General features: G+C 45.6%; 1 protein-coding gene and 1 pseudogene across 3 annotated transcripts; both read left to right on the top strand.

Annotated features, from left to right (window-relative positions):
* Window positions 1–136: 136 nt before the first annotated feature.
* On the top strand, window positions 137–23,351 carry Popdc2 (popeye domain containing 2). Of its 3 annotated transcripts, none has more exons than XM_023717563.1 (4): window positions 137–1,096; window positions 7,802–7,910; window positions 14,534–15,081; window positions 23,086–23,351. In XM_023717563.1, exons 1-3 carry the CDS (start codon window positions 606–608, stop codon window positions 15,038–15,040), a joined length of 1,107 nt encoding a protein of 368 aa, XP_023573331.1. In that variant the 5' UTR covers window positions 137–605; the 3' UTR covers window positions 15,041–15,081; window positions 23,086–23,351. The 3 variants fall into 3 exon arrangements, with proteins under 3 accessions (XP_023573331.1, XP_004633385.1, XP_004633386.1); XM_004633328.2 differs by lacking the exon at window positions 23,086–23,351 and adding an exon at window positions 20,008–20,097 and having other exon boundaries at window positions 142–1,096; XM_004633329.2 differs by lacking the exon at window positions 23,086–23,351 and adding an exon at window positions 20,008–20,486 and having other exon boundaries at window positions 152–1,096; window positions 14,534–14,942.
* Window positions 9,335–11,584, top strand: LOC105742449 (annotated as a pseudogene).
* Window positions 23,352–24,565: the final 1,214 nt, after the last annotated feature.

Below are 24,565 nucleotides of genomic sequence, written 5' to 3'. Positions count from 1 at the left end.
TCTTGCCCGTAGTCTTATCTTGTCCCCTGGGAGGTATGCTAAGTGCTCTGCCAGCCTGCCTGACTGCCTGGCCTGTTTTTTCTCACTGGCAGCACCTCTTGAATTCCAACTCCAAACATGGTAACCCTCTGGGGTCACCCTTTCTTCCGGTGCCAAGAGAGAACGCATTCCAAATGGAGCACAAGTGTGCCTCCTGTGCGAGGCTCTCTGCATTCTGCTCAGGAGCAACAGAGAGCAGGTTGTGGCCACCGCGGCCCGCGCTGCTTAGGTCTCCAGTCTCACCATCCTGCTTTTCTCTCAGGACAGTTGAGGTTCTCTGCTAAGGACCAAATATAAAGACTGTTCTCAGAGTCCTGGAGCCAACGAAGCTTGCCAGAGCGCTGCAGGGAGAGCTCTAGCCTTGCTGAGACAGACAGAAAAGTTGTGAAAGTCTCTGTACAGCGTGCCATGTTCTGGCATTCATCCCCAAAGCCGCTGGAAGCAGAGGTGGAGCTGGTGCTGAGAAGCTGCAGGTGAGAAGATCTCTGGGAGGACGGAGTAATTCATGTGAGCTTCCTGTCTGGGGACAGCACCAGAGCGCAGCAAACCTTGGAGCTGCCCCAGAGATGGGCACCAACAGCAGTACGGTGGGCCAGCTCCTCTGGCAGGGGCCAGTGTGTCTGAGCTGGAAGCAGGATCTGGAAGGGGCTGTGTACCACCTGGCCAACTGCTTCTTGCTCCTGGGCTTCATGGGGGGCAGCGGAGTATACGGATGCTTCTACCTTTTTGGCTTTCTGGGCACGGGCTACCTGTGCTGCGTGCTGTGGGGCTGGTTCGATGCCTGTGGGCTGGACATTGTCCTGTGGAGTTTCCTGCTGGCAGCAGCCTGCCTGCTGCAGCTGGCATACCTGGTATACCGCCTGCGCATGGACACCCTCCCCGAGGAGTTTGACCTCCTCTACAGGACACTGTGGCTGCCCCTGCAGGTGCCGCTGCACACCTACAAGGAGATCATCCTCTGCTGTCAGGAGCAGGTCTTGACTCTGGCCACAGAGCAGACGTATGCCGTGGAGGGGGATACACCCATCAACCGCCTGTCGCTGCTGCTCTCAGGCCGGTAAGCTGCTCTGATGATGTCATCCCCCAGCATTTCTTTCCCCAGCCCACACTTCCTAGTTCCTAGTGTCCCTTTCCATTCCGTGTCCTTTCAGCAAGGGAAGGATGTGGCAAGTCAAACAAACTGAAATAGATTTTTCTAGGAGTGAGTTTACTTCCCCTTACTATTTTCCAAGAGGAAACTAGATCATGGGGCCTCTTACTGGCTGAAAAAAAATGACTTCATGTGCAGTTGCTGCTGGCAGAAGCAGAATTCAAAGCTAAAATGAGGGCTGGGAAGATAGTTCAGCAGTCTAAACACCTGCCTGGCAAGTGCAAAAACTCAGTTCGATCCCTGGTACTGCATGCCATACCAGCCCCACAACCCCAGGCGCACTGAGACAGCCACTGAAACTGGGTGGAATGGTGCACACCTATAATCCCAGCACTGGGCAGGCTGAGACAGGAGGATCACTATGAGTCTGAGCTGCATAGCAAGACCCTGTATCAAAGGGGAAAAAAAAAGCTGAAGTTAACACACACACACACACACACACACACACACACACACACACCAGTGTTCCAGGATATGATGTCAAGTAAGACTTGGACACTGAAACTTTCAGTAAGTTTGTTAAGCACCAACTGTGTCAGGAAATGAGACCAGAAACACAGGGCATTTCCAGTGTCCCATTTCCTGCCAGGGCATCAAGGAAACAGCCCAACGTGGGTCTGGATATCCTGTACCAGCACTGCAGTGTAGCCAGTCTGTGTACAGCCAGGGGGGAGGGAATAGCCCTTGCCCACTTTTCCAGTCCCAGTTGTTCTCTGGAGATTCTTGCAGGTCAAGAAGTCAAGTCCTGCCACTCTGAGGTCCCCACAGTAATAAAAGGGTAGTGGTGGCCACATAGGTCTCATCCAGGTTGTGGTGGAGACTAACAGATGTTGGCAGCAATGGTCCTAATCTATGCTCACCGAATGCCCAGTGTGGCCATCAATAGCTGATGAGAAAACACCATGGGGTTCTGTGCTGTACATTTTGTGTGCAATTGTGTTCTGTTCTTTGAAGTAGTTCTCTAGTTGCACCCCCACCCAGGAAGATGGCTGAAAAGAACACGGTAATCAGAAGGTTCTGATTCAAAGAAAGAAAGAGGGAATGAGTGATGGAAAGGGAAGGGAGAAGGAAAGGGAAAGGAAGAAAAGGATAGGAGAAGGGAGGGGAGAGGAGGAAAGGAAAGGAGCCAGGTGTAGCAGTGGTACACCCCCATAATCCCAGCATTTGGGAGGCTGAGGCAGGAGATTGCTGTGTTCAAGGCCAGCTTGAGTTACATAGTGAGTTCAAAGCTAGCCTGAACTATTATTTAGCAAGACTCTGTCTCAAAAAAAAAAAAAAAAGGATCAGGGAGAAGAAGGGAAGGGAAAACAGGGAAGAGGAGGAAAGGGAAGGGGAAAGAGAAAGGGAAAGAGAAAGGGACCCAGTAAAAGAAAGGGGAAAGGAAAAGGGAAAAGAAAGAGGGAGGAGGGGAGAGTTGAAGAAAGGAAAGAATGAAAGAGGGAGAAAGAAGAACAAATTAAATCAGACTGTCAGCCACACAGTGAGGGAAAGGGTTGATAATGATGACAATCATGTGATAACTGCTATTAATGGAAGTAAAACACTTGTGTTTATAGAGTCCAGAGTAGTACAGATATATGTCATGATTTTTATGGAGCTCAGGAGTGCCTGGGTTGATGACCATAAGGGGAGAGAGCTTGAAGCGAGAAGTTTTATTTCATTTGAAGGTGTACACAAGTTATCAGTGACCCCCTAGGAGCACTATGGTCACTAACAAAATGTTTGTTTTGTGCTTAAAAATAATCTAGGGAATTCACTCATTCAGGAGACTCATGACATCACTTGCTCCTTTTAACTCTTTTCAGGAGGGAATGGAGACCAGGAGAAATGTCCCCCTTGCTAGAAGCAGGTGACAGTTGTCTCATAGGCAGAGAGCTTCTCCTGGATACACTTGTGGCAGGCAGCGAACTTGTATAGACCACATCTCTGTGAAGGGAAAGGAAAGGGAGACCTTGTCCCTCCCTGAAGCTTTTCTAGCATCAAAACCCTAAGTTAGAAATTAGACGATTTTGATTCTTTTATTTGCTTTTGAAGTTTTGCGCTAATGATTTTGTTCTGCTTAATGTTTTGTTATCTCTCAACGTCATCCTATCCCAGCTTTGCTAAATCAGAAAAAGAGGAAGAGGATGCTGGTGGCTCCACTTCTAAGGGAGAGTCGCTGTGCCCTGGCTGGTTGCATTCAGTGTCAGACACCTCAAAAGAGCCAAGAGAACTGGCTCTCACACCCCTCCCCATCTCACATGCAGATTGTCATGGGAGCCCTTGGCTTACACCTCAGAAATCTTACTTTATTTTAATGAGGGTTGTCAGTCTCTTCCAGGACTCGGAGAACAGAGTGACTTCCTCACAGCTGGTCGCCCCCTGAAGCTGTGATTACTGTTGGAGAGTTTTTTTTCTCCTCTAAATTGCAAAGCATAAACTCCTCCAGGCACAACCCTGAGCAGGCAGCTGTGTTAAGCTGTTACCTTAGGAGGAAGTAACCCATCATCCACGGGATGAAGAAGAAAGACACACATGATGAAGCACACAATAAACCTGCTCTCATGGCTTCTGTGAGCAGTCTCAGATTCTGTCACTGCTTGGTGGCTGGCTGGAGTGCCCATGTCCTCACCTGAGGAGATGGGGGAGAGGGGATGTGTGTATGCCTCAGAGCTTGCCTCCTCTCCCCCATCTTCCTTTCTCAGAGAAGCTTTTGCTTAAGGCTACAATTCTGCTTTTATGGTGATACTAATGAATGTGATTATCTTTCCTTTCTTCTTTCTTCCTTTCCTCTGCTTTTCTCCATACACAAATACTTACTAAGAATGTGAGGGGGTAAGGACCTGGGGTTAAATGTGAAAACTATTGTCTTTCCACTCATGGAGCTTTCAGTCTATCACAGAAGCTGATGATTAATGTGTGCCGTCGTGGTTAACAGTGGATACCGTGTTTCCACAGAGAAAGGTAAAGTGAAGGAGAACATGAAGGAGTGCATCTCTTTTTTGGGAGGTCAGACAGGACTTCCTGTAAGAGGGAGAATTTAAAGTTGAGACCTGAGGGAAGAAGTCCCGCTGGAGACAGCATACATGAAGACCTGGGGTAGGAGAATATGGCACTTCATTTTCACTTGTACTTTTTCATTACTCAGAAGACCTTGAAGGAGCAAGCACGTCTGCCTTTGGAGAGTCAGGGCCTACTCCATCATTTGCCTGATTTGAGACCTGAATCCTCTCTGTCTTCCTTCTTTAGATGTTCAGATAATGGTCAATAGCCTAGTAACTGGTGATGGTCTTTGGTAATTTAAAATTCATCTGAGGCAAGAAGGTGCCTTTGTGGCCAAAGGAGGGGGTGGGAAAGATCTCTGAGGTACACATATCCATGTGCAGGGAGGTACCCTTCCACTATTCCTGGAGCCTTATTGGCTAAATAAATCCTCCTGGAGCACCTCCTGACCTTGGAGGCCTGGAGATGCGGAGATGGGTATGGTCTGGCTCTTACTTTTCAGGGTTTCACAGTGTAGTAGAAACCACAGGCACACAAATAACCTGCTGCAGCTCAGAGTGGCAAATGCTGCTGCAGAACAGATACATGGGGGAGGATGAGGGATAGACTTCCTTCACTGCCAGCCTATCAAAGGGAGTGGTACATAAGCACACTGCATGTCCAGGCATTCTTTAAGGGCAAGACTCAGGAGTGCTAATATTCCATTGACCATAACTTAGTCCTTGGCTATACCTAGTGGCAAGGGAGGTAAGGAATAGTCTTAGCTGGGAACTCACTTGTCCTGTTAAAACTATAGCACTGTGGAGAAAGAGAAGAGCAGAGAATGGACAGACTGCCACATTGGACTTCTCCGGTCTCTGTCCATCCCCTCCTAATTGTTTCTCTATGTCCTCTTTATCCTCCAGAACTCAAATATTCCAATGTCAGTTGAGAAGTCTCCCACTAAGAGAATGAGTTCTCTCCCACCTCTGTGCTCCCATCCCACAGCAGCTTTCACACACCGACTTTTAGCAGGTTATGTGTGTTCCTGTGAGTCCCACTCAGATGTAAAAGCAAGAGCCAGGCTGCTCCCATTTCTCTATCCCTCAGAGCACAGAAGGTGCTCTGTGAATATATGTTTAGCCACTAAAGCTACAGAAGTAGTGCAAGTGTATTTTCCTCCAAATAAACATATATATCATAGAGATCCAAAATTTGGTCTTCTTCCCTCCCCAACAGAGTTCTTTGCTTGTTTGATACAACTCGTGAAGAATCTTTGAGTTTTCTGGGGAGAGAAAGACAATACTCAGACTGGATTCTGGTCATTTCCCAGATGCCACATGGCACGTGACAGGTACTCACTCTGCCCTGCAGTCAGATATGTGGGGGAGGATGAGAGATGGACTTCCTTCACTGGCAGCCTCCCAGAGGTGTTGGTACATAAGCACACTGCGTGTCTAGGCATTCTTTAAGAGCAATGGATTCAAACAGATTCTTACAAAATGCAGTTTCTTGTCCCTGCAGGAGCAAATCAGCAGGTGAGGCACTGACCACTGGGATTCAAAGCAGGCTGCAGCCTGGCACTCCAGCTGCAGCATCGTAAGAACAAGCCTGTGATCATGGGCAAATGGGGAGCAGTCACTAAACCCACTGGGAGTGTGAAATAAAATTATTCCTAAAATTGAAGCCAATCATGAAGTAGAATCCCTGGCTTTACACATACAAATCTCATCTATTTAGCTGGATGGAGACAAAGGTCTTTTAGGAAACAAGGTTATTTCATCAAAGTCAAGGAAAGGGGCACAGTTGAGCTTCAGGTAGGAATTGAAATGAGAACATGTTCTCCTGGGCATTTTGTATGGTTTCTGATTTCTCTTCCCTGTGGCCAATTGAGCTATATCCTCTTACAAAATCTGAGTTCTAGGATTTAAAACACAATGTTTTGTTTTTTTGATCAAGGAGTGTATGAGTCTTGCCAATATCTGATAGTTGTTCTCATATGAGACATTAGTTAATTCCAGTTCCAGTTTGGAACTGGAAAGGGTTTGAGTGGCTCAGCTGAAAGGGTTTGAGTGGGATGGGATGGGTTTGAGTGGCTCAGCTGAAGTTAAGTGTTCAGCCCAGGGCCGGCCCCTGGACAGTGTGCATGGGATCACATTGCCCAAACCCAGAAGCTGTCGCTGTCGCATTATGGCCCGTTGTTGAGCACAGAGAAAGGGCAATGCAAGGAGCATCCACCATCACTCCCAAGGCTCTGATAACAGGGTGTTGTAGCAAGAACAGAATCCCAGTTGTGCCACCCGATAGCTGTGCAACCTTAATTCACCAGCCTTTGTGAGCATCAGTTTCCTTAACTATAAAACACAGAAAGCAATAATCTACCTTGAGTTAATTTGATGGTTAAATAGGAGAACACTTGTGAAGTATCTAGCCGAGCCTGCCATATAGTAGATGTCCCGATTCCTTCAAAGTCTGCAAAGTGGCTATGTTGCAAGTGTGCAGTGTGTAAACAGTGGCTCTTCACATAGCCTACTGAGAAGGGAAAAGGACAAGCTACCTGGCTGAGCCCCCATAATGGTGTCATCCAATAGGACGTTGGCAGCATTCTATGTTGTAGAATATGGTAGCCAGCAGGCTATTGGCTATGGAGCACCTGACATGTGGTTAGTGTAACCGAGGAACTCGATTTTCAACTTTATTTAGTTCTAATGAATGTGAATATAAATGTAAATAGCAGAGCTCTAGCATGGTGGTTTCAATCCTAGTTACATGATAGAATCAGCATGAAGATTTTTAAAACTAATAATGTCCAAATCCCATCTTCAGGTTCCTTTTTTTGTTGTTGTTATTTTATTTTGCAGTATTGGTGATCAAACCCAGAACCATGAACATGCTAGGCAAGTGTACTCTAACACTGAGGTACAGTCCCAGTCTTTACTTTCTTTCTTTTCCTCCCTCCCTCCTTCTCTCCCTTCTTTCCTCTTCTCCTTTCACTTTTCCTTTTTTCTCCCTTTCTCCATCTTTCTATCTGTTTCCATCTCTCTCTTGGGAATTAAACTCCAGGACTCATACATAGTAGATAAGCACTCTCCTACTGAGCTATATCCCCAGCTCCAACCCTAGTTGGGACTTTTGTTGTTTTTATTTTGTTTCATTTTGCAGTGCTGAAGATTGAACCCAGGACCTTTGTACTGAGCTACATCCTCAGTGCCTTTTGATATTTTGTTTTGAGATGGGATCTGAGTTGCTAAAGTGCCAGCCTAGATTCAAACTTGTGATAGTCCTGCCTCAGCCTCCTGAAGTACTGGGGCTATAGGTATATGCCACCAAGCCTGGTGTTTTTAAAAGCTTCCCTGGGACTTCCCTGGGGTTTTTAAAAGCTACCCTGGGGCTCCTATTCTGCAGCCTGGAATTTGGTACCACCAGGACAGAGAAGGGAGAGGAAAAAGAAGCCCCAGGAAGTCTCAATGTGTCTCCTTTCTAAACAGTTTCCGTACAACATCACTATTTTCCCTTTGCGTTTTACTGCACTTTAGGCCAGGTATTTCTGCTGGAACATCCATGTTGATCAGCAACACGTGACTTCAGTGAAGGTGCTCACGCAGCCATTTATTTCCCTTTGCCGTACCATCTCTCCTCTCCTTTTCCCAGGGTTCGTGTCAGCCAGGATGGGCAGTTTCTGCACTACATCTTTCCATACCAGTTTCTGGACTCTCCTGAGTGGGAGTCGCTGCAGCCCTCTGAGGAAGGCCTTTTCCAGGTAGGTAATCAGGAGTGCTTGGCAGCCCTGCCTCACCCATCCTGTGCTAGTCTCTGACTTTCCCCCTCATATCTCTCCTTTGGCCCCTAGTACTATGATGCTGGAGTGGGACTGTGGCCACACTCTGCTCTGTGCAAGGAGCTGTGAGATCTGGGAGAAAGGGAGAAAGAGAGGGAGGGGCTGTTCACTGGTAGGAGGTCACGTCACTCCAGAGACAAAAACGTCCAGTCCCCTCTGGCAGCCCCTTCCACTCCCCCTTCCTCGTACAATTTGCTTACACTAGACATGCTGGACCTCTAGTGCTTGCCTATAAACAGCACATTGTCACCCCACTGGGTGCTTTGGTCCCTGCTTTTGCTTCTGCCGAAAGGCACTTTCACCTCTAGATGAAAGACCTCGCTCGCCTCCACTGTGAAGCCCAGCAGAACAGTGCTCCTGCTTCCCCAGCAGCCTCCTGTCCCTGCCCCTCATTCTCCTCTCACTCATTGCTGACCGGTGCCCATGGTGTGGTGCACATGGTGTTTGGTATCCCAACACACCAGCTTCCCTCCCATCTTCCACATGATGAGATTCTTAGAAGTAAAAGTCTGAGCTGCTTCTTCCCTCTGTCCTCAGGCTCCAAAGGACAGTGCTTAGAACACAGTAGATATTTACAAAGGCTAGCTGAACCAGCTGGCCAGGGACAAATCATGTCTCAGAGGATTCTTCTGAGCACTCAGATAAATATTCCAAGGAGAAGGGGGTGACTGCTTGGCCCCTGTTGTCTTCCTTGCCAATCTTTAGACACTAGCTACTTTCTCTATAGCTCTTCCTCACTGAATGGCTGGCATGTAGCAGATATTGCATACCATAGGGCTTTGGGTTAGGTATTATTAATACCATACTTAGTAGATGAAAAAGCTAAAGCCCCCAAATATCATGAATTCAGCTAAAAAGTGGCAAAGTCCAGCTGCCTGGGTCTGCTACTCATGCTCCTTTTTAAGAATAAAAGGACCATCAGAGCAGTGAAGTTTCATACACATACCTTTAGGGACTTCCTTGTCTAGAAAGGTCCCTGGCACTGAGTTCCACATGTCTCCTACCCTGTTTGTCAGGGAGCCTCAAACCAGCATATAAGCCAACCCCAGAACAACACATACCAGGCAGTGTCTCTTGGCCAGGCCCGCTTCCTTCCCCACCCTGACCCTTGGCTCTGCGGTAACGGCCTGGCCACCAGCTATAGTTCCCACCAATCAAAATCCCACCCTGCCCTCCCCACACACTCCACCCTCCCTGAGCACCCAGTGATCTCTGCAGGGAACTCCCCCAGGAGGGCTGAGTCAGAGCCTGAGCCAGTCCTACCAGGCTTCTGACACAGAGCAACAGGTGGTGAGAAGCTGGGTTCCTCCCCTGAGTTATGCTGCAAGGAGGGGCCATCACCCCAGATGGCCTCTGCACCTGGAGTGAGTACAGCACATGCTTCCCGTTTATATTTTTAGGGTGCATCTCCTTTGGATGCAGTGAGATCCACACATTCATGATTGGCTGTGTAAAAATCCCACTTCCTCTTTGCAAATGTCAGATGTCCTTAAGGACACAGGCAGAAGGCATCGAACACAAGTCACCACTCTTCCTCTGATCTGCATCCTAATTTACTTGACCCAAAGCCTATTTGCATGTTATCTCATTTGATCTCTCCAAACAGCCTCTGAAGTGAATATTAAGTTATAAGCTAGGAAATTTTATGATAGACATGCCCATACATATTTGGGAACCAAGCAAGAAACATTTCTGGAGTACCTTTAGGAAACTTTTACATAGGACACAAGAAACTGAAATTTAGTTGTTTTGCCATATACAAAATTAGTAGTTTTCACTTGATTCTTTAATTGAGTTGAGTCGTGTTTATTGAAAGCATATACTATATCAGGCACTCACTGTTGAAGGTGCTTGTACTGTATCAGTGAAGAGAACCTTATGCAATTTGCATTCTAGTGAGACATAAAAAAATCTATGCATATAATTAATGAGTAAATTATGAAATATGTTACAGAGTAATGACTGCTAATTCAAAAAACATAGAGTAGGTCGCCGAGCCTTCCTCGGGCCGGCAGTGCTTGCGGCGCGGGCGCCGGCTGGGGGACTCGGAGCGCTCTGTCGGCGGCGACCCGGAGCAGCTGCCCCTGCTGCTGCTGCTGCTGCTGCTGCTGCTGCTGCTGCTGCTGCTGCTGCTGCTGCTGCTGCTGCTGCTGCTGCTGCTCGGTGCTCTGGCCGTGGCCCGCGGGGGCTGGGCGGACAGCGAGCGCACAGTTATTTGAAGAGAAACCCAGAGAATCCAAAAAGCTTGATTTAGCCGGGTGTGGTGGCTCCCGCCTGTAATCCAGCGCTTGGTAGGAGGCGACACAGGTGCGAGGCCACCCTTGGCTGCACGCGCAGTTGGACGGCGAGATCATGTGAGAAAACAACAGCAGAGACAACCACAATGCCGGATTTACCGCAGGCATCACTATTCCCCTGTTACAAGTTTGCCTACTGGGGAAAGAGTGAGCACAAACTATTCTGAGTTTCCCTTGGAGAGGCACAGCATTCAGCTAACTGAACATTCCAGGATGCTAGAAAAAAATGTCACTTTGGAGAGCCCTTCTCTCGTTTCTCTCACCTGCGAGTTCACACCATCAGGAAACGTGACGTTGGTCAACGTGACCTGGACCAGAGGCACCGAGCTGATGCTGCGTTCTCCTCACTGCAGTGTTCGTGGACAACACCGTGCATGCCCAGTATCAGTTCACCATCATCAACAGCAAGCAAATGGGGAGCTATTCCTGCCTCTTAGAAGACAAGCAGGAACAAAGGGGAACGTTTAACTTCAAAGTTCCCGAACTTAGTGGAAAAAACAAGCCGTTCATCACTTACGTGGGGGACACTGCTGTGCTGGTGTGTAAGTGTCCCAAGTGCCTTCCTGTGCGCTGGGCCTGGTACAGAAGTAACGGGAGCGAACAGGTTCCGATCGATGCGCTCATGAACGACACGTATGTCATCAGCGGGACCCACAGCAATAAGACGAAGCTCAAGATCAGGAATCTCCGGGAAGAGGACGGGGGCGCCTACTGGTGCCGAGCAGAGTTCCAGCTGGGCCAGAGCACGGACCAGCTGGACCTTGTGGTGCTGAGCTTCCTGGTGCCCCTTAAGCCGTTCTTTGCTATCATCGCCGAACGAAGTCATTGTTTTAATGTCTATTATTCTTCTGTGTGAAGTGTACACAAAGAAGAAAAAGAAGCACCCAGATGATGGGAAAGAATTTGAACAAATTGAGCAGTTGAAGTCGGATGATAGCTACGGAGTAGAGAACAACGCCCCCAGGCAAAGAAAAAAATGAGTCTGCGAGCCGGATTGGAATGGAGATGACCACGTGGAGCTGCGTGGGAGAATGTGCAGAGACTTCGCCTTTCAGCTTTAAGAGCATCTGAGTTTATTTTTTCAAAGATAAAAGTTTACGCAGCATGTACAGCAGTAGCTTCTTGAATGATATATTCTATCTCAGGTCCAGAGCCTTTATTTTCATTTTGTTATTGTTTTATACTAAAGCAAGGTAAACTGTTTAAAATATGTTCTGTGAGCTGTGACACAGAGTAATTTTATCTTGGTCTTTAAGGGACTTCAGCAAAAGGAGTTAATAATTCATGGAACAATTAAAAAAAAAAAAAAATAAGACTTACTCAGAGGCAAACGCGCCTGCCTGAGGAGCACATGGTCCTGAGTTTGATCCCTGGTACTCCCAAAAATAAAAATAAAGATAAATAAAAATGTAAAATAAATAAAAATACTTCATAGAACCGTATCACTAAAGACCTTTTAAATAACCAAAGAATTTCATAAAACAAACATTGCTGGGGAAATAGCTCAGTGGAATAAGTGCTTGCCTGGCAAGTATAAGGTCCTGAGTTTGATCCCTGGTACCACCAAAAATAAATAAATAAATAAATAAATAAGTAAATGAAACAAAAGTCAAAAAATAAAAATAAACAAACAAAAAACAGAGTAGTATAAGGGAGAGGTAGTTGCAGTTGTAAAGAGGTGATCATGGAAGAACTTGGGAAGCAGGTTGAGCAAAGACTTGAAAGGGGTCAGTGGGAGCTGCGGCCCAGAGCCTACCTGACAGAAGGAGGTGTAAATGCGAAGTTTGTGAGGTGGGCTGGTGTGTTAAGGGTTAGAAAGCAGGCAGGACACAAGTGGTAGAGGAAGAGAGGAAAGAGCCTCGCAGGAGGAAACTGAAGAGCAAGCGGAAGCCAGATCATGCAAAGGCCAGAGCTTGATTTCTATGTACAGCCAACAAGGCTTCCAGGGACTTTGATGTGGAATGTGATGGAAAGAATCAAGGAAGCCTGAGGCCTCTGACCTGAGCAGCTGGAAGGATGGGGCTGCTGCCACCTGCGACAAGGAAGACTGCTCTCCTCAGAGAGCCTGTTGGGGGATGAAAAGCTCACTTTGGAAGATGGTAGATTAGCATCACTTATGCACGGTGAAACAGAGATGAAGAGTAGACAGTGGGATAGTTCAGTCTGGAATTCGGGGACAACATCTGGGCTCAAGACATGTGTTTGAAAGTGTGGTCAGAGAAGTGGTTCAAGAATGGTGTTTCCAGAATTAAGAAATTAGAGAGAAAAAAAAAGGAAGCCATGACAGAATCTGAAAAAAAGAAAACAGGAAATTGCCCCTAGAGCACATGGCATCCGGGAGCCTAGAGCATGAGGTGTGTCAGAGTACAAACTGACTGCTGAATGTTCCTACTCAGAGGTCCTGGGTGCCCTTAACAGGGCAGCACTTGGAAACTTCTAGGCACAAACCCTTATTGCTCTAACAAGAGTGACAACAGAGGAAGTGGAGACAGTATGCAGAGATCATTCTTTTTTTAAGGAGCTTTGCTAAAAAGAGGAGCAAATTAGTAATGTGATAGTCAGCCAGGGAAGTGAGATAAACAAGAAAGATTTTTATTTTTTTAAATTTTGTTTTTTCAAAATAGAAGAAATAAAGGCATGCTCACAGGAATGCCTGCAACCTTTGTGTTTGGCAGTCACAGACTGATTTCACTGAGATGAGCTCTTCCCCGGCCTGTTTTCTTGTTTGAGAATTGTCAGTAAGTACTGGCTAAGGTACAGGCTCTGCTGTGACAGCTGCTTGCTGAACTGTTGTCAGTCTTATTTTCAAAATTCTTTCTCAGCAAGCAACATGGACAGAGTAAGTAACCCATCTGATGTCCACATCTGTAAAGAAGTAAAGCTGAAAATTTGAATCTTTTGTCAGCAAATGGGAGCAACTAGAGAACATATCCTTAAGTGAAATAAATCAGACCCTCATGTGCAAATATCATATCATCTGGTTAGTGTGAGAAACTGAAAGAGAAAAATGGAATCTGAAGGGTACAATAGATGCTGGGAAAAGGGAACGAACTTAATCAAAAGAAAGAGTTACTGAGTTGCGGAGAAGGACAGGAGAGAGTAGGGGAAAGAGATTTATCTAGGTGTGTAAGCAGGATGGTTTGGGCAAATATACTGTGTGTTTCTGCTGGGCTATAAAAAGAAGCAGGTAATACTTAATTTGTTATGTCTCCTTTTTTCAGTTGTTTGTACATTTTCTCTTCTTAATTTCTTATATATTTCTTTTTCTCCTTGTTCTTCCAATTTTATATGTATATAATGGTAATATGTATAACTGGTTGGAAGACAATGCAATGCATTATAACAAATACTACGGAGTTCATATTATTTTGTTACATGAAATTGTGTATCACTTGTAATTTTTTCTATTTTAATTCTAATTTTTACTCTCTTTTTAAAAAAAGGGAAGAAGAAGAAGTAAAGCTAAGACTGCTAGTCTTTTTGGTGTACATTAGGGTCTTGCCCACAGTAAGAACAACTAGCAGAAGAAGCTATAAGAGGCAAATTAATAAAGTAAATGCAGCAGAGGAGGGGAAAAGACAAGGGAGGCCTGCTAGGCAGGGCAGGAATTGAAAGGGTTGCACATAATCTAATATAGAATGCTTGAAAAGTCAGACTTACCTATAATGAAAAAGGGGCCTTTGGCTGTTGCTCAGGGTTTTTCTCCTTGTGACATTTCCCTAAATTAGTCATCAGATCTTTCTGGTTACTTGGTCAATAGCATGTGGTCAATAGCAGCTTGGCATACTTATCAGAGCCTTTTCTCTAATTAAACTTTTCCCCAACTCTAACCCAATAGATGATGTCTCTTGAGTCTTACGAAGAGTAGTCATCTACACTTTAACCTCTCTTTAGAGCGCAGGGACCCTAACCCCACCCTCATCACTGGACTCAAAGCCTTCTGTAGCCATTTCTGGTGTAAGGGGTGGAACTGCAAGCTGTGAGGGGTGGGGAGGTTGGATGTGGAGCCTAAGCTGCAGGAGGTGGTGGGCAGGTGCGTGAGTGGCTGACCCCAGGTGTCCTGACATGGACACCTCCCAGTTTGGTGCACACAGTAGAAGTCACTGTCTGGGCCTCCTCCAGGCAAGGCCACAGAGGGGATGTCAGTAAAAGTGCTACAACTGGCCAAGTAGCCATATGTTTCTCTGTGCTCAGCCTGAATACACTTCAATCCAGTTTAACCTTGCCTCTATGCTCCTGACCCCTCAGGTCACCCTAACTGCCGAGACTGAATGTAGCTACATTTCTTGGCCCCGGAAAAGTCTCCACCATCTTCTAAACAAAGACCGATACACCTCCCGCCTCTTCGCAGTTCTGCTGGGCTATGACATCTCAGAGAAGCTCTACACACTCAATGAGAAGCTCTTTGCCAAGTTTGGGCTGTGCTTTGACGTCCGCCTCCCCAGCCTCTACCATGTCCTGGGTCCTTCTGCCTCAGATGGAGGGCCTGAGTCCGAGAAGGATGAGGAGGATGGCTTTGGACTAGCCACGTGCCCTGCCCCAGCGGTGCCCACCTCTGCCCAGCAACCCCTGCCCTGTTCTCCCCATCCAGCTGCTACCAGTCATCCTGCTCCTCTATCCCGGGCCCGGATACCCAGGCCTGACAGCGGTGTCCTGGGTGAGGACTCCAGCAGTTTGGTGCTAGAGGATTTTGAGGAGGTGTCAGGATCAGAGTCGTTTATGGATTATAGGAGTGATGGGGAGTACATGCGGTGAGGGCAGAACTAACGTGGGCACAGTCACCACTTGGAATCCAAGTAAGTACAGAGCATGGCTGTGCACCTCCCACCAGCCCCGGGCCTTGGCTCTGCTTTGTAAGCGCAAAAGCATTGTTTCATGGGGCATCGCCTCCTAGCAACTCACAGGATGTGGCATTAATCCAACCTGCAGGTAGTAACTCACTCCATGTGCATGCAAAGCATGAAGGGATTTTAAAAACTCATTCATTATTAACCATGATTGCATTTGGAACAATGGCTGGTGGGTATTTTGAGCAGGCAGGTAGATCTCTAAATTCTTTTGCAAGGTTGTACTAATAGCTAAGGCTACCGCTGGGACTAAAGGGGATTTTATTTGTGGCCTAAAGGAAAAAAAGGATGCTGGCATGGCTCATGTCCAATTGAGTGTCTTCCTGGCATCAAGAGTTGGCTCTGGAAAGCAGTTGTTAGCCCAAATGAGAGAGAAATCTATTAAAGTCACATTTTTTAAAAGGTTCATGGAGGTGTTGGTCACTCAGGCAGAGGAATGGAGGCTGCTCTGATTAAATGCCATTGTGACTGGACAGATACAGGGCAGCGGTGGGCTACGCACAAATTGGAGTGCCTGACAGCATGCACAGGATTTCCCCCACAGGAGTGTGTACAAGAAAGGCCACAGTTCTGGGAAACTGCTTTCATGTTTCCCCTAGCTGCCCTCCCAGTGCTGTGACATTTTCCTCTGGGACTCTACCCAGCCATGGCAGAGGCTTGACTTTTCCCAAGGAAAATCCCACCAACTTCCATTTGCAGGGCATTTCTAAGCGAAGGGGATACTAAGAAACACACCCATCTTTGGGCAGAACTGACAAATTTCTTGAGAAACCAGCCCAGGGTGGAAGGCCTCCAGGCTGCATGAAATGAATGAGCAAATGTATTCATAGTTTCAAAAGCAAGTTTAATGCTTCCTTAATAATGAAGCAACCAAGAGAGGTGAATGATAAGAGAGATATTCAGCCTTATAGCTAGGGAATTTGTCATCTCCTGTGGTACGAGGGTTCTAAGAATCACTGTTGAGCTAAATCTGGGATAATTCTAGGGACCCACCATGCCCTGTGATGACAGTGATGACATCCCCCATTTACACTGCCTGCCCTCAGGGCCTGTCCCCACCATCACCCTGGTTGCCAGACAGTTATGTCCAGTGGGTCCCTCTGTCCTGACTGTGGACCTACCTGCACCTTCCCTCATCAACACGAGGCTTTCTGCTTTGTCATGTCACCCTTCCCTGTCCTCTTCTTTTATTGGTTCTACTCATTTTCCTTCTCTCTGACTTCTGCCTTGCCCTGAGCTCCCTCTGTCTTCTGCTCTTAAGTGTCCCTTCTCTTCTTCACAGATCATTTCTCTCACTTCACTTGGACTTTGTCTCTTCCTTTTTTTAATTGTTCATATACTTAACATTCCTGTACCTTTTCCTTTTGCCCATTTTGTGGTCTTGCTATATCTATTCTTTCTCTCAAACCACCTCATACCACCTTTTTAATTTTTTAATCCCCAAGATCATTATCCTTTTCTCTACAAAGAGAAATACTCTAGTGAAGGAGTAAAAGTTCCCAACTTTAGGAATGTTTTCCAATCCTCAAGTGGCAGGAAACATGGTAGAGAAGAAGCACCCAAGGCTGTTAATTTGGAGTCTGGCTTCCCTTTGCTATTCTTGGTAGCAGGTCTGAATCTGCCATGAAGCAAATCTGTGACTTTCTGCAAACCATACAACCTCACTGGCTCTCAGTTTGTCCACTGAGTTGCAGGCCCAGCTGTCCCCAAGAGTCCTTTTGGATTGATGTGAGCAAAGGGTGAGCATTACAAAGGGGAGGAGGAGGAGCTTCTGTCCGTCCCCTGTCCCATGCAGGGGACACAAGCCCCAGGCATCTATGTCTTTCAGCAGGAATTTTCTGCTGCATTTCATTAGCATTTCTCTGGGCCTCAGGACTGACCGTCTGGGCTGGGGTGAGGGAGTCTGCTGGGCTAGAAGGTCCTGTACCTGTGAACACTGTATAACCTGCTGTGCGATTACCGACGTTGTGTGTGCAGAGGTCACAAGCCCTCAATCATTCATACTGTCCTAGAAAATGCCTCTTTCTAAATCCAGCCTTTTCTGAAAGTTGAGATGATAGAGCTCCTAATGTAACATTCTGTAAAGTACTGGCTTTTTGCCATAGTAGGTGTCTTATGTTTACCTAAACAACAAGAAAGAAAAATATACTACTTTTTAAACCATAGAATAGTTAGAAAATAGGATCAAATTGACCAAATTTCATAGATTTGGACTGTGATAATAGGATACTTTAATTCAAGATCTTGTGAAATTGTGTTATTTGCATGGTTGACTTGACTTATTTGTCATCAAGCTTCTTATAGGGTTATTACTGTCCTGAGTAAGCATCTTCCCTTATAAACTAATTGGTAGCAATTTATTTTTATTTCTTTGTGAAGGCAGGACACCATCATCATCTGTTTCCTAGATCCCTAATTACCAGAACTTTAAATTCATTGCTGTCTGTGTAGGCGGAGCACTTACGTAAGAGGCTCAAAGCTGGCTGGGCTCTGCAGGGTGAGGAGTGATGCGGCCTCATCCTGTGGACACCAGTGCTTGTCCCTCACACACTAATCCAATTTAAAAACAGCTAAAAATAAATAGAGCTTCCACTGGGGCACTTCTCGAAGACAGTACATTATTTTCTCCTCATCGCATCCTAAATTGAACTGAAAACAGGAACTGCCTCTCAACTGGTGCAGCAGTGCTGCAGGGCAATGTATCTACGCAGGCTTTCTCACAGACCCACGTTATCCTGACTTCACAGGGATTTTTCAACTTACTTCAGTGGGCCGCCTCTGCAGGGTTTCATTCTGTGTCTTGCTTCTAGGAAATACTTGGTGAACAAGGGGACCCAGGCCGAAATGCATCTCTGAGGCGGTCAGTTGAGCTACAGGATTCATTATCTCAGACTAAATTGGAATCTGCTCACTATTTGGCCAGTTTTCATTATTTGTTTTCCTATTGTCTGGATAAACTCTGTGGTTTGTGTAGTAAATTACATTCTCTGTTTATTATTTAAATAAGTGAATGATAAACCCATTACTGTATGGAGACAAATTGTGGCGCAGGGAAGGAGTGCCAGGCCAGCGCAACATAGCAAGGGCCAGAGAACCAATTCAGCATTTACATACAGTCTAGTATGCATTCCAGGAACTGTGCTCAGTAGCCATGTGAGAAACAGTTGAAGGAGTTGAAGATATTTAATCTGAAAGGAAAGGAAAAGTACAGCATCTTCAAACTTTTAAAAAATTGGAATAGAATTTGACTATTTGTGGGCAGACATTGAATTAAAGGCAAAGTGGGGAGAAGGATTTCAGCTCTGTGTTAATGTAACATTTTGGGAATAATAAGTTACTTATCACTGGGAGAGGTGACACAGGGACCAGAAGAAATCTTTTGAGATTTTAAGTGGTTCAGGCCATGGGAAAAGGATGCCATAGATCGGTGGTGGTGAACCTATGGCTTGTGTGTTGTTTTACTTTTAAGACAAAAGATGTTAATGTGTGAGTTGGTTTTTCTAAACTAAAACCTCAGTATTCAGGTTTCATAGCAGCATGGGCACCTGGCATAAATAAATGTGTTTGGGGCTGCAGTTTGGACGCTCATCTCTCAGGTTCTAAAGGTTCGGCGTCACCGCCTTAGAGCATTGCTATGACGGTTGCTTCCAACTCCACCATGTTACGCTTCTGCAGTTCTACCATCTGGTGGCTCTAGCCCTGCCCCTATCCACCATCAGGAGTAGGGTCCTCGTCTGTAGTCTGGGCCTGTTAACTTCTGTCCACCTCCCTGTGTTGCTGGGAGGGTAACTGAGATAAAGTATAGAAGGGCAGTCTGTAAGGCATAAGCACTAGTCAAGTGTGAAGTGAAGACTAACACTGAAGTGTATAGTTGTTCAGGAGTCCCCCTTGCCCTGTTTTGGTTTCTGTCAGAGATACAAGATTCTCCTCATTTCTCCCACTTGGATTTCCAAGGCAGGTGGCATCTGGTAGAATCCTGACAGAAGAATCCACCAAGAGGTGGAGGCCGGAAGAGAACCTGTCTCAGCTTCCTGGCTGCAGCCTGTTCTGGGTTGCTTCAGGAAGAGACAGTTCTCAGGCGCCCCATTTCTGTATTCTTTCCCTCTGAAGGAAACGCAAACTGCCTTGCTGGCTGGTGCTGTGGTAAACAGCCCTTCTCTTGTGGAACCTCTAGAAAGACTCCCGGGTATCCCTAGGAACCCTAATGATGCCACCTTTGCCTGCCAGTGGCCTGCATCAGCCAGATGACCAACAGCTGCTGCTCCTGCAGCCTGGGGTGCCCCACAACCCCACAGCTCCAAGGTTCCTCCCCTACTTTTATTATACAGGCCTCATTTTCCTAAAAATAGAAGACAGCAGTCTTATAAACCTTACCATATTTCAATATAGATTCTTCTCTTCCTCCTGCCCCTCTTTCTCTTCCCTTCCCCTTCTCCTCCCCCTTCCCCTCCTCCTTATCCTCCTTCTTTTGGTTCTTCGAGACAAGATCTTGTTACTTATTCCAGGGACTGGCCTCAGACTTGTGATGCTCCTGCCTCAGTCCAGAGTGCTGGGATTACAGCATATGTCACCATGCCTTGCTTTGTTTTTTCTTAAACTCAGCCAGTTCTATAGGTTGCTCATGGGAAGCAGCAAAAGCAGATGTCTTAGTCTCCTTATCTATAAAGTGAAGGGATTGGACTAGGTAACCTCTACATTGACTCTTTCCAATACTGTGGAATGGGAGGATTCAGAAGTATCACCGGCCCTGCTGTAGGCCTTCGCCATGGTTATCACTGGGAATTAGTAGGGAGGAGAAACACAAAAGGACCCACGAAGGTGGGCGGGCTGTCCACAGCCACACTGCTGAAATCCTTTCTCTATTTCTTTCCACAGCTTCTAGAGCTCCAGTCCAGAACTCCTCTCAAACTATGGCCAGAGTCCAGGCCCCTTTGGCTCCAGTCCACACTCCTGAACTCTAAGGGCCCCTAGGAGGTCCTTTTCTGTGTGGCCAGGACAGCTCCCACACATGTGCACAAGACGGTCACTCGTGTGCCACCTCCTCACCACTGCATAACTCAGGCAAGGCAGGCATGGGCACAGGGCACCCAGGCTGCTGCTGCTGAGGGATGGGGCAGACCTCACCCTTGGGAGAGCCTTCCAGAGAAGCCCTTCTGGGGCAAGGCCCGGATGTGTCCTTGCCCAGTGAGAACTGCAGGAGCTTGCCCAGCCTCTGGGAGCCTCATCCTCTCCATCAGTGGGTTAGAAAATCCACCTCACAGGCCTCTGGCAAGGATCAAATGAGTTGATTTTAGACGAAGCACCTAGGCGTGGCGTGGCACCTGTGAAGCACTCAATAAATCACTCTCCTCCTTTGCCTGTGTTGTTTCTTTGAATTGTACACAGGTTTTCCCTGGTGGTTAAGTTTTCCTAGTGAGAATTAATTTATAGAACATCTCATTTTCCTTCAGACTTCTATGTTCAACTTAAAAATCTTTCATTGTCCTTATGAACCTAGTATTAGAAAATACTTTTTAGAAGGATTTTTACAAACTCAATTAGGTTTCCTTAAACATTTAAAAGTAGATTTATAAATTTAATATGTTCTCTTTTTCCCAAAACGCACCACCAGCCTGTATTCTGCTTCCCTATTGCCGTGCAGTGCTTATCCCCATAGTCATGATGTAAAATAGCCACAATGGTTCCTCTTGCCATGAGTGAGAGCCTCACCCGGGCTAGCGTGGTGGTCCTTGATTAGGGCTTTTTGTATTGTTGCTCAGCCAGCTCTGACTGGCACTGGAGGCACCTCAATGCCTCTCCACTCACCTGTTGGGACCTTCACTGGCACAACTCACATGGCTGAGGGGTGGAACTGCCGGGGAAACTTCCTCCCCCTCCCACCTCATTCCTATCTCAATAGCTGGTTCATTTTCTGTGGCTGTGTAGTACTCCATTTTATGACATACCACCGCACTTCTTTTATCCGCCCTACTATTGATGGACATTTGGGTGATTTCTAGCTTGAGGCAATTACAAATAATACTGCTGCAACATCTTTGTGTGTATGCGTGAACACATATGTATATAGTTCTTGTGTGTATGCGCAGATGTGGAATTTCTCAGATCCTGGAGATACATTCAATTGTTGGAAATACAGCCAAACAGTTTTCCTAAAATTTTATACTAAGTTCCATTCTTGTGAACAATGGTAATGAGAAAGACCTCTTGCTGCTTTCATCCTCTCCAATGGTTGTCATTGTCATTTGTTTTTCCATTTTAGCCATTTGGGCACAGCTAGCAGAGTATCATTGCAGTTTTCATTTTCACTTCCCTGAAATAAATAACAAGATTGTGCATCTGTCCTGTTTTTCTTTTGTTTTTTTGTCCTATGGATACCTTCTATTGAAAAGTATCTATGTGAGTTTCTTTACCTCTATCTGTCTATATGGAGAATTCCATATGTCCCATGTGAATTCCAGTGACTGAGCAGTATGTATTAGGGTGATTACTCCTACTAGTGTTCAGCATCCCCTTTGTCAGGAATCAGATGGCCTTATTTCTGGAGATCTGTTTCTGGATCTTCCACTGCTCTTTTTTTCTGGCCCTTGACAGTACCAATTCATAATTAGTGCAGCTTTTTAATGGGTTTTGGCATCTTTACACATTTTTTCCTTTTCAAGTCCTGGTTATTAGTGTTTTCCTTTGTATTTCCATATTAATTTTAGAATCAACTTGTCAATTTTGACCAATAAAATAAGCCTGCTAGGACTTTTTTTTTTCCTATGTTGGGATTGACTCCAGGGCATTTGCACTGACTTACATCCCTTACTTCTTTTCAAGTTCTTTATTTTGGTACAGTGCCTCACTAAATCATTAGGTTGCCCTGGAATAGGCTTTAGTTTGTGATCCTCCTGCTTCAGCCTCCCAGAGTGCTGGGATTACAGGTGTACACCACCATGCCCAGCTCTATTAGAATTTTATTTGCACTATAGATCAAATTGGTAAAGAATTGATATTTTTAATACTGATTTTTTTATGAACATAAGTTTAATACTTCATTTGTTTTGGTCCTCTTTATTTTGTCTCAACATTGCATGCAACGTTTTTAAAAATACTTAATTCTAGGTGCTTCATAAATTTGACATGATTATAAATGCTATCATTTTTTTTACTAAATTTTTATTGCTAGGTATAATGCAATTATTTTTGGACCTTCAACTGCCATTCAATAATCTTGATAAATTAATTTATTTTAATGCTAATCATAAACTCATACTTCTTTTTTTTCAATCTATATCTTTTTCTCCTCTGGTTCCCTGTTTCACTGGGTAACACCAGCAATATGGGAATGAATAGAAACAGTGGTAAAAGATATCTTTCTCTTATGCCTGACCTCTAGGGAAACACTTTCAATATTTCATCATTTCTATGATATGTGATATCAGGTTTTTAGACTGATTTTACCAAATTAAAGAAATTTTATTCCTAATTTGTTAATTTAAAAATCATGAATGAATATTTCATTTAATTGAATTATTTTCTGCACTCATCAAAATTATTTTTTCTCCTTTATTCTGTAAATGTCATGAATTATACAAGTAGATGGGCAGATGTTAAAAGGACTCTCATATGCCTAGAACAAAGCCAAGTTTTACCTGGAATGAATCCAGCTGGATGATCTAATTTCTTCTTACATGTTATTGGCCTTTGTTTGAAAATATTTTGTTTAGGGTTTTTGTATCTATGTGTCTTGTAATAACATAATTGTCATCTTGAGTATCAAGGTTATTCTGGTTTTGTAAAATAAGTTGCTAAGTCTCTCTCTCTCTCTCTCTCTCTCTCTCTCTCTCTCTCTCTCTCTCTCCCTCTCTCCCCTCCTTCCTCCTCCTCTTCTCTCACCCACTTTTTCTTTTAATTTTTCAAGCCCACTGCACTTGCCTACCCTCTGCTCACCACATCTTATTCTTCCTCCAGGTATTCATGCCCAGAACTCTGGAGTCTTCACCAGTCCTGACAGTTCTGTCTTCAAGACACATCCTGAGCCCAGGGCACACCATTCCCTGCCACTAGTGAGTTCAAGCCAGCATACTTCATATCTGGATCATCTGTGACAGACCCATGATGAGTCACCTGCTTTGTCCTGTTCCTTATCCCAGAAATCAATTCTACAGCAAAGCGCACATTTAAACGTAGGACTCTGAATCTTTTTTACCACAAGGAAAATAAATAAATGGACATTTATGTCACGGTTTGGGGTTTATGAAAGGGAAACAATACAATACAGGACACATTTTATAAGATTATTATATAATGAATCACCCAAAGAATCACATACAAGGAGTGCAGGAAACTTGTCCACACACTAAAGAACAAGGAATCCAGGCTGAGGGCCTGGATCCTAACATCATACGTGAGTTTAGCTGAGACCCTAGAGCTCATAACAATGGCTCCCACAAGCCCAACTGGAGGCCTAGAGCCTTTGACAAAGTCTCATGCAGGTCTGCTTTACAGACTTGTCCTGGAAGGGCCCAGAAGGTCAATGGTGGAAGCTAGGAAGTCTGTACCAGTGGGATGGAGGATCTGTGCTGTCAGACTGAGGGCTCTGAACTGGATCTAGGAAGCAACGCTCAAGGTAAGCACCAGAGCTCTCCTCAAAAGTACTATAGCCATCCTCGCAACAGTGAGGACTCAGGCTCCTTCAATGATGAGGAAAGCTGAGTTCCCATTAGGAAAGCCAACATGACAAGCTTCTGCAGGAGGCTGAGCAGTGCACTATATTCCTCTCTGGAGCCAGGAAGCAATGCTCAAGATGAGGACCAGAGCTCCCCCAAAATGAACCACAGCCATTCTCAATGACAACCAAGTCCCAAGTTCCTCTTCCAGTGAAAACAACCAAGTTCTCCAGGAAAGCCAGCATGAAAATGTCTTCCAACACAATAACCCAAGAAAACCAGTAGCTTCCAACTGCTACCAACAGCTTCTCCAAAAATCTTCCCCAACAGTGCCCCCCAACAGCCTCTTATGCTGCTGGCAGCAACCCTCAGGAGGGTTCCCACTCTCAGCATCATGCTAGTTCAATTCAGCTGGGTTTAACAAGCTGACCACCAGTTGGCAGTCCACTACAACCTATAACAGCTCATCACTCAGGCTGAAAATTTCAAGTGATTTCCTATCAGACTTAGAATAAAATTGGAACTTCTTGCCATGCAGTATGAGTCAGGGTTGGCTTACTTAATAACACCAGGGTTTATTTCTCTTTTATCCAAGACCACCAAGAGTCTGTGTGATTCATATTCGCAGCTGTGTTTCAAGCTTTGACTCAGTGACTGAGCCAAGCTGAACCTCGGATGCTGCCATGGGAAAGAAGCAGCAGCCCAAATTCCGGGGCCAGCTCTCTTCTTGTTCAGCCCGGAAGTGGTCAAAGTCACTTCTGCCCACAGTCATTAACCAGAAC

Source organism: Octodon degus, unplaced genomic scaffold (assembly GCF_000260255.1).
Source record: "Octodon degus isolate 3935 unplaced genomic scaffold, OctDeg1.0 scaffold00053, whole genome shotgun sequence".
Taxonomy (NCBI): Eukaryota; Metazoa; Chordata; class Mammalia; order Rodentia; family Octodontidae; genus Octodon; species Octodon degus.
Note: the sequence above shows the minus strand (reverse complement) of the source record. Positions and strands in the feature narration are given on the sequence as shown.